We start from the raw sequence: 15,162 nt of genomic DNA, 5'->3' as shown, positions 1-15,162 counted from the left end.
TTCTACCTCAAAAACTTACACTTTACAATCTTTAAGTTGTCTATAGAAATGGACAGTATAGTCTATCTCGTGGTGGGCTACATATAGGCTAGTATATAATATGTAAGTGCTAATTGGTGTACATGTTTACTTCTGATAGTCAGAGGATGTGGGTATCTGGGTGACGATCAGATAGAGATGCTGCAGTCTCTTCAAAGTGCTGCTTCATGCAGAGAGCAGATGGTGATCTTTTGATTATCTGAGTTTGAACCTTATAGTTTTCTCAGGGAGTTTTATAGGTCAGGTGGGCACTAGTATGGGGACAGCACCTGGGCATCTCGACATAAAATTGGCTATTTTGCCCAAAATGTTAAACAAAATAACAATAAGGGTGATAATAATAATAATAATAATGAAAGGAAAAGGGGTGTTAAGTAAAAGAAAGTATATACATGATCATTACATGCTTAAACATTTTGACAATTAATATAAGGTCTTTCTACAATGTTGCTAAAATTGCTAAACCTGTATATCCGTCATTTTGGGGCACAAACAAGAAGTTGAAGGATACATTTAAGTCTGATAATGATGTACGGTGCATGTTCACATTATGTATAGGCTACTTTCTTTTACTTAAGATCAAATATTTCAAATATTATTATTTTTTTTTACATTTTGGACAAATGTTTTGTTCAAACATCAAGGTGCCCAGATGTCCCTATAGTGTCCACCTGACCAGTTTTACTGACCGCTGAAGATGGAAGATTCCAAAATTCATTATGAAACACCACATTTTCCAAAAAGTCAAATTACAGTTTACAGTCACTGTGCAATTTACTACTGTTTTAAGCCACCCAATACAATAGCCATTGTGCAATTCATTCCATAATCAATTAAAGAAAAGCTATTGCAGTGACAGCTCAATCACCACAGTACAATATACCGGTAACGGCTTTCCTTTGTTACTGGAAATTATTAGTCTACTTAAGCTACTTGGCATAATTAAATGAGCTATAGACCATTATGATCGATGCTGTGTGTGTCCACCATAGGTGATGGAAAATCATTTTACCCTCACCAGCAATATCTACTGCCACCATAGCAAGATTAGAGGCATTTAAACAATATTCTAATCTCTTTATGTTTTAAACATAAACATTAGACATTTAGAAAGGATCTTGTTTTTCATCTTGTTTTTTCAACCCTATAGCTTCCCTATTCTGGCCATTTGTTTGTCAAAGATTGGTGAAACTTCTGAGGAAACAGCAGATCTGTGGCAACATGCATAGGGGAACAAAGTAGGTTATATAGGATCTAAATCTGCAGTGTGCCAATTTCTCATCTATTTCCCCAGCAGATCTTATCACCGTGAGGTAGATATCTAAGCTATTGTGACACGCGACCGGGCCAAGGACGTCGGGGAAGTTTCTCCCATCAAGATGAGCACCACTAGCAGCCCTGTCAGCCCTGTCTATTGCCCCCTCATCCAGCAGATGGCAAACGTCAGCGGCGGAGCGTCCAACACCACGGCCGCGGTCAGTGCCCTGGGCTTGTTCACGGTGTCCCTGCACGGCATCATCTCCGCCATGGGAATCCTGGAGAACCTCCTCATCCTGGGGGTGGTGGGTTTCCGCATACGCCGCACGATCATCAGTGTCTGGATCCTCAACCTGGCTGCCTCTGACCTGCTGGCCACCGCTTCGCTGCCGTTCTTCACCCTCTACATGGCCCGCGGAAACACCTGGACGCTAGGCACCACCTTCTGCCGGCTGCACTCCTCCGTCTTCTTCCTCAACATGTTTATCAGTGGCTTCGTGCTGGCGGCCATCTCTCTGGACCGCTGCCTGGTGGTGCTGAGGCCCGTCTGGGCCCAGAACCACAGGAGCGTGCAGCTGGTGGGCAAAGTGTGCGGGCTGCTCTGGGCCATGGCTCTGCTCTGCACTGTGCCTTTCTACCTGTTCCGTGACACCATCCCACAGCGCAATGGCAAAGTCCAGTGTTACTACAACTATGCACGCTTCCTCTCGGACGGAGATAACCTGGCGTCTGTGTGTGAAGCGCGTGAGGAGGCCCTGGCCTTCATGAAAATGTTACTGGCCTTCCTCGGGCCTCTGCTGGTCATCATCTCCAGCTACATCGTCGTGGCCAAAAGGTTGGCAGGCCGAGGCACGCGGCGGCCTTTGCGTTTCGTGCGCCTGGTCTTGGCCGTGGTAATAAGCTTTGTGGTGTGCTGGCTTCCCTATCACCTCTTCAGCATTATGGAAGTGGTTTCCCCCGACGGGTCTTCCGCACAGAGGCTCGCGGCACGTGCCCTGCCCGGAGTGGCGAGCCTCTCCTTCCTCAACAGCGTTCTCAACCCGATCCTGTATGTGTTCAGCTGCCCAGACCTGTGCAGTAAGATAAGGCAGTCCCTGAGTGCCGTGTTGGAGACCGTGATGGCGGAGGACCTGGTGGACCTGAGTCGAAGGCGAAGCACGGTCGCCTCCCTCACCACCACCGCCGAAGTCCTGCTGAGGGGGAAATCTTCAATCCGCAGACCTAGCTGTCCAGAAGAATATAAGGGGGCGGATCCTCCAAACTCTTAAAGGTGGTGTAAGTGCTTTGAAAAAAATCATGTTAAAGCTCTATATTCCATTAGCAATCATTAACTGATATGGAGTGTTTGCTCAGTAATAAGGGTGCCCTTTCTCTCATACAACACATTTTCAGGTTGGGATACCAATTTTAACCAATCAGGAGAGAGAACCCCACAAATGTAATTCATTGGCTTCAATTTCATATATATTTCATAGAAGCATGAGCTCAATTCGGGGCCCTCCCCAGGTTGGCAGAGGGAGAGCAGCCCCCAGGATTACAGCTTAGGCAATTGGCACTGAGTGAAAAATGGTTTATAAAATCGTGGGATAAAAATTAAGAGAAGGGCTTCAAAGTGTTTCAGTTCCAATTTTCTCAGCTTATTTATTAATCACTTCCATTTTCCCTTGTTTATCCTGTAACCTGTCTGAATTCACTCTCATGATTGGATCAAATTGGCATCCCAACCTGAAGATATATTTTCTGTTCACTAAAAAGGTGGAGAGACGGGGAGAGCCATGTCACTGAACAAACACTCTATAGCAATTATTGCTATCAGAATACATAGATATTTAAGACTTACTTGAACAAAACAAAACAAAAATCACTTACAGCACCTTTAAAATGTTGAGTGAAATTACATCTGCCATGCTTACGTGTCTGTGATGACCACAGCATAGGCTGAAGAGGTCAGTATTATGTACAGAATCTGCCTGCCCACATGTTTAGCATGTTGCTTTTAGATTTGGAGTGAGGGAGTTTATGAGATGAACTGATAAAATGACTATAGAAACCAATCTGCAATGTTCTTATCTTCGATGATGACGTTTCTCTGCAGAAGTGAGCCAACACAAAGATATCCTTCTGCTGACATGTTGTAATAATTCCTTCCCCTGTTCGTACTGAAGAATACATATATGTCAGGGGTGCCCAGAAGGTAGATCGTAATCTACCAGTAAATCACAAAGGCTGTGCAGGTAGCTCACATGACGTACCCCTAAAGAATTGTAATTAAGGTGACGTGATTGATCGACATCAAGAAGGGCCTGTCAGCTCCCTTTACAGCTTCTAAAGTAGTCAAACCCCCCCAAAATGCAATGATTTGTTTTCAAGAGTCAGTATAGCATTACAAAGAACCCGAAAACCTACCACTTCCACACAGAATGGGATGATGACTTTCCCCCACATTGTTTACATTCCATGTGCGTTTGTCTTATATGTAACGCCAGTTATTGCAGCTATTCCAAAGCCCCCTCAGGTAAATTCTTTTTGGGTGGGTAGATGTTGAGCTGGTCATTTTAAAAGTAGCTCTCAAGTAAAAAAAAAAGTGTGGGCACCCCTGATGTATGTATCATGCAGGTCCTTGATGTCCAACGTTGCCAATTTGTCCATGACCCCCATGTCCAAGTACTTTTTTTAACCACATGAACCCTAGCGTCCCTAATCTGGGCATGTCATAATAGACAAACATTCGGCTAAAATTGTTCTAACATTCTGCAAAAATAGCAGATAAAATGAGTTTATTCCTTATCTGGGCGGAGGCGGTAAAGGTGTGTCCTAAAACAACGACAGTGGATATAACTTTGTTACCGGTATCACAAAGTATATATAGGGTTTAAGTGGTTAAACACGTAAAGTGCCAATTTCACTGTTTGCCTCAGCATAACTGAGCTTCACTGGACCGAATGACATTTCCTTCTGTTGTAAAACAAACTTTGCTGATGGTTGGTAGTATAGAGCTGAGAAATATATCAATATAATATTGATTTTGTGATATGAGATGTATCATCTGAGACTTTGGTTATCTACTATTATGATATATAGGCCTATACAGTATAGATTGCGTAAGTTTAGGTTGAGCAATCCTGGCTAATATTCTGATTAAATGTTGTATTTCCATGGTCTTAAAGGCTGTACAGTAATGTGATAGAATGATCTGACCATAATACTGTTATAGTTGAGTGAAATATCTCTTGAATGTATCTACAGTACCTGTTTGGTCCAGAAGAAATTAATTTTAAGGCTTCATTATTTATCTTTTCTTAAAATGTTCTTGTGTTAAAAAAAGAAAAGAAAAAAATATATATTGAAAGCACCTATAGGCATCCCATTTTTTGCCTATCTTCTTTTCCGTAGCCTGAGGCAGCTTGATGTACAAGTGCACCCCCTGGACATGATGCTAGTATGTCCAGTGTACAAGTACAGACCCCGGACATGGACATGATGCTAGAATGTCACATTATGTACAAGTACACCCCCTGGACAAGTTGCTTACCAATGATGCTAAGTGCCAAGCAGGGAAGCATTTGGCCATTTTTATAGTCTTTAGTATGACTGTGTATATCTTCAGATCGACCTTTATCTGTTATACATGTAACGATTCACTCACTTTCATCTGTGTAAACATACCGATAAAGTGGTGACCATGGCCATGCCGTCACAAGTAGATCCTGCATAAGCAAGCATACCGATATACTTGAATGTAATGCCAAGGCCATGCCATGGTCACTGGCACTGCATGGTCAGACACAGATGAGAGTGAATCAGTACATGTACTGGTCAAACAGATAACGTTCAAGATAACACTCGACAAGGTATTGAACCCCAACCTCCCAATCTCAGGGCTGACACTCTAACAAATGCCACTGATATCTCCAATCACATTATTGCTATATATCGAGATAGATGTAAAGATGTGATCTGAATGGTGTACATGTACATGGTGTATTAAAGCTCTTGAAATGCTGTTTCATTACTGGCTTTAGTTGATGTATAGACATACATTATGTGACAATTAAACAAGCTTAAATGTTTGTAGTTGTAAACATCAAACGAAAAAAGAACCCCTATTTTTTCTAATAAACAAAACAATGGGATAAAAGTGTCTTGTAATGTGTCCTTAGACAACTTGTTGTGAAACTGAATAAGAGACAATCGAATTGAAAACAACGTTCCAAAAAGCAGAACAAGAACATAAGTAAATAGGCTACAGAACATGGGCGTCTTTGAAATGGCCAGTATAGGCCTACCTCTATCTTAAAGCATTGTAGATATCACAGCCAGCAACTCACATAAGACTGCATTCTTGCCACGAAACAGGTGTATTGATTGTTGTCTATTTTCAGCAAAATGCATGTTGTGTTCTGTATGCTGTACATAAACATTACCACTGGGTGGCACAATTGCATCTCTTTTGCTGTATCAAGCAGATGTAGCTCTGTTACATAAATTAACCACTTTCAGCTTGGCCGGCTTTCCTATTTTATCCACAAGTTTCCCAAGGAAATTACTGGGGGAGGGGGAGGGGGAGGGGGGGGGGGGGTAATGTGGGCTTCACTTCCTCCACGCGGCTGATAATTACTTAACAGGCACCATGTAATCACCATGCAGAGATTCAGGTCACAGGTGTCACAGCAGCAACAGCAACCAGTCAGAATGAAACACAGACATGAACTAGACTGCACTCTGTCGGGGTGCCAACTTGCCTCTTGTGCACTCTTGGCCATGTATGGCCTACTTGTGCGCCAGCAGAGAGCTCCTTGTTATTTATATTTCAGGTCACACCTGTTGTTGGTGACGTCACCAATAATGTTGGTCCCTCATTGGCTGTTGATGGTGACGTCACCAAGAACGCTGGTCCCTGGTTGGCTACGGGCGTAAACACGGACAGATATGCCACATGACAGACACACCACCAAACTCAGTACTTACGCGCTCTGCATGGCGCATGTAATTATGCTACAAATAAGAGGAACAGGAAGCGATGCCCAACTTTCATGCAAGGGCTCATGGGACACAGGAAACTTGTGGATATTGTCAGAATGTTCAAAAAACGTTGTAAACCCTTACAAAAACGTTCAAAGCGAAAACTGAATTACATCCTAATGCTGCTCTCTGTCTCTGTCTGTGTCACAATGTTCCTCTCCGCGCTGTCACTGTGGCACGGGAGAGCTCTGGGGTTTAGCATGAACTGTTTGGGAGCACCATGGCCATGGCCGTGTCCCACCCCCACGCAGCAGGGCAGGGACCGACGCAGCTCCAGGCGAGCGTCGGGACAGAGGAAGATGTAGAAGAGCGGGTCCAGCAGCGTGTTGAGGCTGGTCAGGCCGTAGCACAGGCGGTAGACCAGGAACAGGGAGCGTTCCAGCTCGCACGGCTCGTCCGCGTGGAGCAGGGACACAAACCTGTAAGCCCCCACCATGTGGTAGGGCCCGAAGACCACAATGAAGTTGAAGGTGATGACCACCAGGATGCCCACGCCCACGATCTTGTGCCGCTCGTGGTCGGAGACGGAGGGCGACCGCTGGAGCGTCACGCCGATGCGCGCCGAGGTGTAGCTGGAGGAGGGAGAGGTATGCAGGTGAGAGGCCAGGGAGGTCAGTTAAAGGAAAGCATTGTCATATAGTTATATTGATCCCAAATGAATGTCCATGGGGTCTATTAGGCAGAAACGCCCCTGTTGTCCGGTTTCCCCAGCAGAACCCAGCAGGCCTCTTAGCATTGAGTGGAGCCCATAAGCCTGTCGCTTTTACGCTATTTGTTGCAGTCAAAAGTTTTTTTTAAATCAATCTGTCTAGTTGTCATTACACCTCCATGCCACACAAGCCGCCACACTCTGCTAAACAGATGTTGTGCTGTTATGTGTTTTGTCAAATACTGGAAAACACTGTCACTTTGATTGGCAGGTGTGCCGCATGCTGATGCTTTTCCATGTGATCCTAATAATCTTCTCTCTCTCTTACAGTGATGGTGAAAGTGTCTTCTCTTTGAGTCTACACAACAAAATCTGGATTGTTCATTTAACTGGTAAATATCGCAACGAGACCCTTCGGAGCCACCAATGTGTTTAGAAATATTTCACCTAATTCTAATTCACCTGATGAAAAAAAAACAGGCAAATGTTTAAAGTGCTAGCTGGACATAAAAGCAAGAAGTGTTTGAAAAGAAAACCCACAAGCAATTTAAATTCTATGCAAATGTAAACACCCAAGATTTGAACCACGTCTCCTGAGTTGTAAGGTACACTAAAGCCAAACATCTGAATCACTAGCTTAAGAGGAATCCCCCTTGGTAAGTGGAGATATTAGGCTTTTAACGGGAGGTCTAACCTATGCTTAGTGCCCTTTTGGGTATGCGGCTCTGCTACATTCAGCCCCTTCCCCCCCTCCACCAAGAAATGACCGGGGTAATGGCACCAATGTAACACTCCCGAGATTGAGATTCTAACCCAGGTCTCCTGCGCGGGAAGGTACACTAAAGCCAAACATCTTAACCTCTAACCTACTGTAAGAGAGAATACTTCCTTGGCCAGGGGAGATAATAAGCTTTTTGGGCTTCAGGCTGAGCTACTGTGCTACTCAAGAAAGCCATTATATATATATACATATGTGGGCATCCATGTAACAGAATATCAACTAGATTGATAGATTATTATAGATTGCTCTTACCCTAGTATCCCACAAGGCAGCAGGAACCCCAGGGCCATGGTGGCGATCTTAAAGTTGGCGAACCTGTGGCTGACCGGGTAGTGGTACTGCTCCAGGCACAGCAGCCTCTCCTCGTCAAACACGGAGGGCAGCAGGCCGCCCAGGCAGAACAGGAAGGTCAGCGTCCAGACCGCCACGCCGGACACGGCGGCCACCCTCACGGTCCTCACGCCGCGGCTGCTGAGCGGGTACACGATGGCCAGGCAGCGGTCCAGCGCTATCAGGCACAGGAACATGACACTGGCGTAGACGTTAACGTAGAACACGTAGCCCACCAGCTCGCAGGCGGTGCGGCCGTAGGGCCAGCGGTGCCCACCCTGGAGGTACAGTAGGGGTGGGAGATATGGTGATAAATATCGTTGAGAGACGACGATACAATGTCTCCACGATATGGCTTTTCAGAGATATTGTAGGCTATATATCGTGATACAATGCAGGAGGAGCCTTGTAAAACATCCTGTTGAATTGTTAATACAGAGATTCATTGCAGAATTCATTTAAATCTGCATTTTGGTCTACAGTAAATCAGTAGTTCTCAAACTTTACAATGTCAAAGCTTCTCCTTAACTCTGACAGTATACAGATGAAACCAAATGGACCCTTAAGGGTCCGTTTGGTTTCATTTGTATACTGTCAGAGTTACATACTCGTAAGGGTCAATTTAGACCCCCCCAAAAGGAACTTTTTCCTTTAGTTTTTGTTACCTTGTAGGTGGTGGTTGTACCATAAAAACCAACATGAAAAAGAATCGCGATAAGATCGTGTATCGTGATACCGCTTGAAAAGATATAGTGATATTGTATTTTTCCACATCCCCCACCCCTACCTGGAGGTAGAGGATCCACAGCGGCAGCGTGAGCAGCTGCAGAAGGTCCGACAGCAGCAGGTTGAGGATGTACACCAGCTGGCAGCCGCCCCCCTGCGAGCGGCCCAGGTGGTACAGTCCCCACAGCGACAGCAGGTTGCTGGGGAGGCCCAGCGAGAAGCTCAGGCTGTAGATGTAGGTCAGGCCCACCGTGTCCGTGTCCAGGGGGAGGTTGCAGCTGTCATTGCTGGACATGTCTCTGCTGGACATGACTGTCTCTGGCGCTGGTGCATATGTGTCAGAGGTGACTGACGACTTCACATGGGATTAAACCAGACGTGATTTACTTTTAGTCCTACCTGAAAGGATAGACGGTGTGGCAGCGAATGTTCCCGAGCAGACAAGAAAAGAAATACATCGACCGAAAGGTGACAGTTTTTCAGTTGGGATTTGTCCACTTATGATTGGTCCAGTTTCATGCCATTGCTGCGTTCATTAAGGTTGGCTCCTGCAGGGAAGGTGGCTTTGCATCGCTTGTGAGGTGTCAGTCGGGTCTTCAGCGTTTCCATTCTTGCCTGCAAAGCACACAACAGAGAATGAAACTGGTTGACAAGAAGGCTCCTGAAAAAGACAGTTTTGTGTGTCACAGACAGTGTAAGATTGTCAACAGGTGCATAGAAAAGAAGGTCACCATTTTAACCACATGAACCCTAGCGTCCCAATACTGGCGCGAAAGTTGAAATAGCTAATCAGCTGTAGATCAGCTTAGAGATTTGCAGAGATTTGGTGTTGAGGGGAAAAAAAGACCAAGAACAGAGTCCTGGGATACCCTGGTCAACTACGAATATGCTGTAAGCAGATAGAAGCTTTCGCACCACGCTCAAATCACATGAACTCTGTTCTCACTCACCTCTCATGACTGTGTAAGTGACGAAGGGACCGCTCCCAACTGCCGCTCTCTGCACAGTGCCGCTTGATGACCTGGTGCCGGTGCAATGGGAAGCACAGAGTCTCGGACCGGGCCTTGTCTACTGTGTGATCGTTTCCTCCACAGGAAACCCACTTCTTCGGGTTTTAAAGGCAACATCCTGAGGCAGGAGAACGCCTTTCTCCACCAGAACAAAAAAGAAAAACAACAACACACCACACACACACACACACATATACACGCACTCTCTCTCTCCCGCTCTCTCACCCTTTATGTCAGACTTTCCCTCCCCATCAGGAACAGGACAGGGTTATTCAGAAGGACGTCAGGAGGATCTGGTGATGGATGTGTGAATACCGGGCGCAGGCCTTTTTGGCATCATGCGTTTCAACAAATTGCATAATGACCCCCCCACCACCCCACCCTGTGAGGTTGCCTATTAGCATCTAATGCATTGTTTACATAATTATCGTAGTTGTCGGGTAGAAACCTTGTACGTCCAAAACCGTTCGTGAAAATAGCAAGCTAATCTCTAAGCACACAACGTCTCGCACCACGAGGAGTTGTCTGCTTGTAGATCTGCTATTTTCACTAGTTTTGTGCGACAGTCTTGTATGGTGAAGCAGGGCTTTACTTTACAGAAAAAGCATACACATTTGAAACTTGGACATACAAGGTTTCTGCCTGACAGTGACTGTGTGTATGTGTGTATATATATATATATATATATAGGCCTATATATATATATATATTATTATTTTTTTTCTTTTCTTTTTTTCAGTCTTTCCGCCTGTCACACTTTGTTTTGTCAGGCCTAAACCGTGTATGTCCAAAACATTTACTTTTTAGGAAAAGGAAAAAAGAACCTGTGTTCCATGGATATAATGTAGTTATTTAGTCATAAGCTCGTGTTAATGCTTGGTTAAATATTGATAAACCCCACAGAGTTTCAACCTATTTTGGACATGTCATTCATTATTGGTGGAATCTTTCAAGAATAGTGAAAAATATCCAAAATAGTGAAGAATAAGAGGAGCAATAAATGTCGAGGATCTACAAGCTCACCTTTACTCAATACTGCCATACGAAGTATAACATAGGGCATTAATTTATGACAAACAAGCTAGAATATGTAGATAAGGTTTCAATTCGACAGCGACAAAGGAATACCTGCAGTGTGTTTCCCTGTCCAGCAGGTTAGAGCAGTGCTTCTCATGTCATGTCAAGGATCCCCAAATTGATGTATGGATTTTTGAGCGGTGGTCACACCGTCTCCTATACGTGGCCGTGTGTGTGGGTATCCGTCCGGCCGTCCGGCTGTCCGTCCGGCCGTCCGTGTATGTAGCCTCAAGCATGCAGTACCTTTTCTGACCACACATGTTAAGGGAGGGGCGCTGTTGTTCTCACACACACACACACACACACACACACACACACACACACACACACACACACACACACACACACACACACACACACACACACACACACACACACACAGGGGGGAAGGGTGGGTCAGCATGTGCGGTCAAGTATTATTATTATTATTAACAAACTGAATGTTTTAGGGTCAAATAAATTAGAGTGTGTGAAGAAACTACAGCATTGTAAAGCACACTAACCCCGCTGCACCCACCCAGTAGTGCTGTTGCACAGCCTCCACGACCACCGCTCAGTTCACACGGGTGTGATTTTTTAATAGTATAAACAGGGTTAGCGTGATTTTGAAGCTATATTCCCCTGGAACCTCCTCAATGACAACTGGGGGTCCCCAGACCCCACTTAGATAACCACTGGGTCAGAGCAGGGGAAGTTCATTCAGTAATGTAGCTTGATCGATTAGGTTTGAGGAAGTGTTGAGGGCCTCGCATGGGCAGAGTCGGCCAAAAGAGAACACAACAGAACTTGGCACAATGCACGCAGACATTTCTCCTTTATTGATCCCTGGGGGGGAATCCAGGTGTCATAGCGACGGCAGTATAAGACAAAGGAACACGAGTAAGAGTCAGGAGCCAATATAAAATAAAAAAAACGTAGTAAAATGCAATATTTAGATTTGAGTCCCTCAATGTGTTAACATAATGCACAACAGTCTATCAACAAATATAAGTATGAACTCACAGTCTATCACCAATGAATTTAATGAATTTAAAAAGTGAAAAATAAAATCAATGACAAGGGCCTGACAAGCTTAGTTAGTGCTTCTCCCTATCCCTTGTGCGGACATTTGCTGCAGTAGCAGCATGTAAAAACATTGACAATGTATGAAAACTGCAATTTCACTATTATTTATGTTTTGTCCAGTATTCGAAAATGAAAATGAACTGAATATATGAATGGATATACTGTATACAGACGATCAGCAGTGAATATATGAATGCATATTATGTGTACAGTGAGTATCTGGGTAATATGTACAGTTTATCAACAGTGAATATGCATACAGTATACATACAGTATGCACAGTCTCAGAACTGTCTACCAACAGTAAATATGAGATAATATTTAGTAACTAGTGTCAGTGTCAGTAATCCCAAAGAACAGAACAGAGCAATTATTACGTCTACAATCTTTGTGAAATAAAGCAACTAAATAATTCTCTACTGAAAAGCCTTCTTTGCAGATGTTGCATTTGAGCAATTTACCCACGGTGAACTTGGCTGTGGTGCAGGAGAGGAAAATTCTGCACAATTGAAATTGTTTGAGGAAGAATGGGAATGTTGAGACAATGGTACTAGGCAGTATTTTTACAACATGGTTTCAAAGGGAGGAGGGTCTAATCACTTGTTGCATGTTTCCTTTAAAATGTCACCAGTCTGCTATTTGATGGATGATTCCAGGTGAAAGTTGTATACCCAAGGGTGAATCAAATGAATAGCATTTCTATATACATTTTCAAAGGACAATACTCTACATTCTGAAAACTGTCTACATGTTCACATGCAAAATTACTAAGTCATTTTATTCACATATCAAAACATAAAAACATTCTATTTACATCTTTCAAATAAACCCATGAAGATAGCAAGACTAAAAAAGCTATAATAATAATTATTATAAATATAGCTGCAACTAGCGATAAAGTGGCCAAGCCAGGAAAAAGTAGGAAAGCAAAAAAGCAGCAAGGTAAAAAAGCAAGAAAAGTGGGAAAAGAAATCAAAGAAAAACTAGAAGCAGTGTTCTTCTGAGAACAGGTCTCCGGCAGGTCAGGTAGGTTTTTTTTGCCTCCTGGTGGCGCTATAATAAGCCAATGTGAAAAGGGTGCCACGTGTTCTTGGGCATTTCATGGCAATCGGACGCTGCATGCATGATTTGAGGCATTTTGTTCCAAAAATGTGTTTTGCAAAAGTTGACCCGCTGGTGGTGCTATAACAGGCCAACGTGAGAAGGGTGGCATCTGTTCCTTGACCTAGTGGGAATGTGCGTGCAAAATTTCACGCGGGCTGTGTTCATGATTTGAGACGTTTTTGGCCACTTTATCGCTGCTTGCAGCTATATTTATTATTATTATTATTTATTTTGTGTGCACTTCATAGGCATGTTATAGATAAAGGTCCTAGATAAAGTAATTTATTCTATTCCGCTTTTATTTTCCTCCAGGATCTTTGGCAGCAGAGCAGTCTGCAGACAGACACTGATGCCCAGAAAGAGGCCCCACTGACGACCAGGAGCAGCACAGCTACGTCCAGGCCATGGTAGGTGTACCAGGGTAGATCAAAGCCTGCCGAGCGCAGGTGTGCCGCTCCTTTGTTCCTGATGACATACTCAATCCAAAAGGTGGCAGTGTCCATAGGGGACATAGGTTGGTCACGGTGCAGCTGGGATAGACCCTGCATGTTTCGGCGGTAGGAGGGCGTCTCCAGGACGTCCTTTAGGGCCTCCAGGAAGTTGTCCGTGGTCAGAGAGGTGGCTTCCACCACCCGCGCCGCACCGCGCACCTGCAGCCGCAGGACGTTGTCGAACTGGTCGAACAGCAGCGGGACGCCGAGGACGGGGACGCCGTGGTAGATGGCTTCGTACAGGCCGTTGGTGCCTCCGTGGGCGACGAAGGCGCGGGTCTTGGGGTGTCCCAGGAGGTCGTTCTGGGGCAGCCAGTCCAGCAGCAAGGTGTTGTTCCCTAGAGAGGAGGGCTTGCTGCCCAGATACCTCCACACCACCTTCTGTGGGAGCTGAGCGAAGGCCGCCGCAATGGACTCGGTCATCTCCCAAGGAAGAGCCGACACCAGAGTTCCGAGAGACATCACGACCACTCCCTGATCCCCGGAGCTCTGCATGAACGCCTCAAGCTTGGCAGGGAGGGGCAGGGCCTCCTTGCACTGGAAGCCCCCTACGTAGACCATGTTGGGCATCGTGGGCCGGGGGAACTCGAAGACGAAGTCCACTCTCATCAGCCACACGTCAGCGGAGCGCTGCATGGAGAGCAGGTCTGCTCCGGGGGGGAAGTGTCGCCGGAGCAGGTCCTCGTAGAAAGGCAGGATGACCAGATTTTCCTGCAACACGCTGGCTGCATACCTCAGGAAGTTCTCCGTCCTCTGAAGGAAGTTCATCTCGTCGCTGAACAGAGAGTTGTACATCGGCACGTAGGAAGGTGGAGACGGGGCCACCGCCATGTGAGCCTCGGCGGCGTTGAGCCACCGGACGTTGTACACCATCGGCAGTCGGAGGTACTGCGCGAGTAGGACCCCTGCGGGGAAGGCGGGGTCGGTCAGCAACAGGTCGAAGGCAGATTCCTTCAGCGTCGCTATCAGGGAAGCGTCCTCCAAGACGGTGGCAATCAAACGAAGAGCCGCGCCGTGGAACATCCGCAGCATGGCCGCCACGTCCCTCTGCTGCTCGACGAAGCGCCAGAGCGACTGCATCTTGTGCAGCTCCAGCGAGCGCCGCATGAGCTCGGCGTAGAAGTCGCGTCCGACGTCGCCGCCGACGGCGTCCGGAGTGGTGACCGTGATGGAGGTGTAGAGGGGAGAGTTCTCGCGGATGTACCAGCTCTTGGCGGAGCGCACCACCGTGAGGCTGTGGCCTCTGGAGTGCAGCTCCCGGAGGATCAGCTCCATGTTGATCCAGTGGCTGCCGTCCTCGGGACACACCAGGATCCTTCCTCCGTGGCAGCCGCTGGCCAGGAACGTGAGCAGCAGGCTGATGAGGGGACTGAGAGCGAGCGCTGTTGCTCCACAAACACCCATCCTTTTAGAAGAAGCTGGAATTCACACAGGAGAAGAAAAAAAAAGTATTGTTTTATTCTCTTCAGGCTGGGCTCTCCTCCAACAGATATACTGTAGTGTAGAGGCCATTATAAATATGTACACTAGAATATAATACTTTGTCATAATGGAATGACAGTAAATGTAATAAAACTTCACTGTAGGCCTATTCTCACTTTGAGTAGCTCA

General features: G+C 45.8%; 3 protein-coding genes across 3 annotated transcripts; 1 reads left to right on the top strand and 2 right to left on the bottom strand.

Annotated features, from left to right (window-relative positions):
• Positions 1-1,418: 1,418 nt before the first annotated feature.
• Positions 1,419-2,564, top strand: LOC308297837 (prostaglandin D2 receptor 2-like; the record flags this gene model as incomplete). The annotated part of the gene is made up of 1 exon (XM_080741404.1): positions 1,419-2,564. One exon carries the CDS (start codon positions 1,419-1,421, stop codon positions 2,562-2,564), a length of 1,146 nt encoding a protein of 381 aa, XP_080597530.1.
• Positions 2,565-6,427: 3,863 nt separating this feature from the next.
• On the bottom strand, positions 6,428-9,819 carry LOC308297836 (putative G-protein coupled receptor 132; the record flags this gene model as incomplete). Its single annotated transcript, XM_080741403.1, has 4 exons — positions 9,755-9,819; positions 8,866-9,419; positions 8,001-8,356; positions 6,428-6,890 (listed from the first exon to the last, which is right to left on the bottom strand). The coding sequence occupies exons 2-4, from the start codon at positions 9,112-9,114 to the stop codon at positions 6,428-6,430; spliced, it is 1,068 nt and encodes a 355-aa protein (XP_080597529.1). The 5' UTR covers positions 9,115-9,419; positions 9,755-9,819.
• A 3,528-nt stretch (positions 9,820-13,347) lies between these two features.
• ugt5g1 (UDP glucuronosyltransferase 5 family, polypeptide G1) lies at positions 13,348-14,955 on the bottom strand (the record flags this gene model as incomplete). Its single annotated transcript, XM_080741402.1, has 1 exon — positions 13,348-14,955. The coding sequence occupies one exon, from the start codon at positions 14,953-14,955 to the stop codon at positions 13,348-13,350; it is 1,608 nt and encodes a 535-aa protein (XP_080597528.1).
• Positions 14,956-15,162: the final 207 nt, after the last annotated feature.

Source organism: Nannobrachium achirus (assembly GCF_963921795.1).
Source record: "Nannobrachium achirus genome assembly, chromosome: 14".
NCBI classification, from domain to species: Eukaryota; Metazoa; Chordata; class Actinopteri; order Myctophiformes; family Myctophidae; genus Nannobrachium; species Nannobrachium achirus.
Note: the sequence above shows the minus strand (reverse complement) of the source record. Positions and strands in the feature narration are given on the sequence as shown.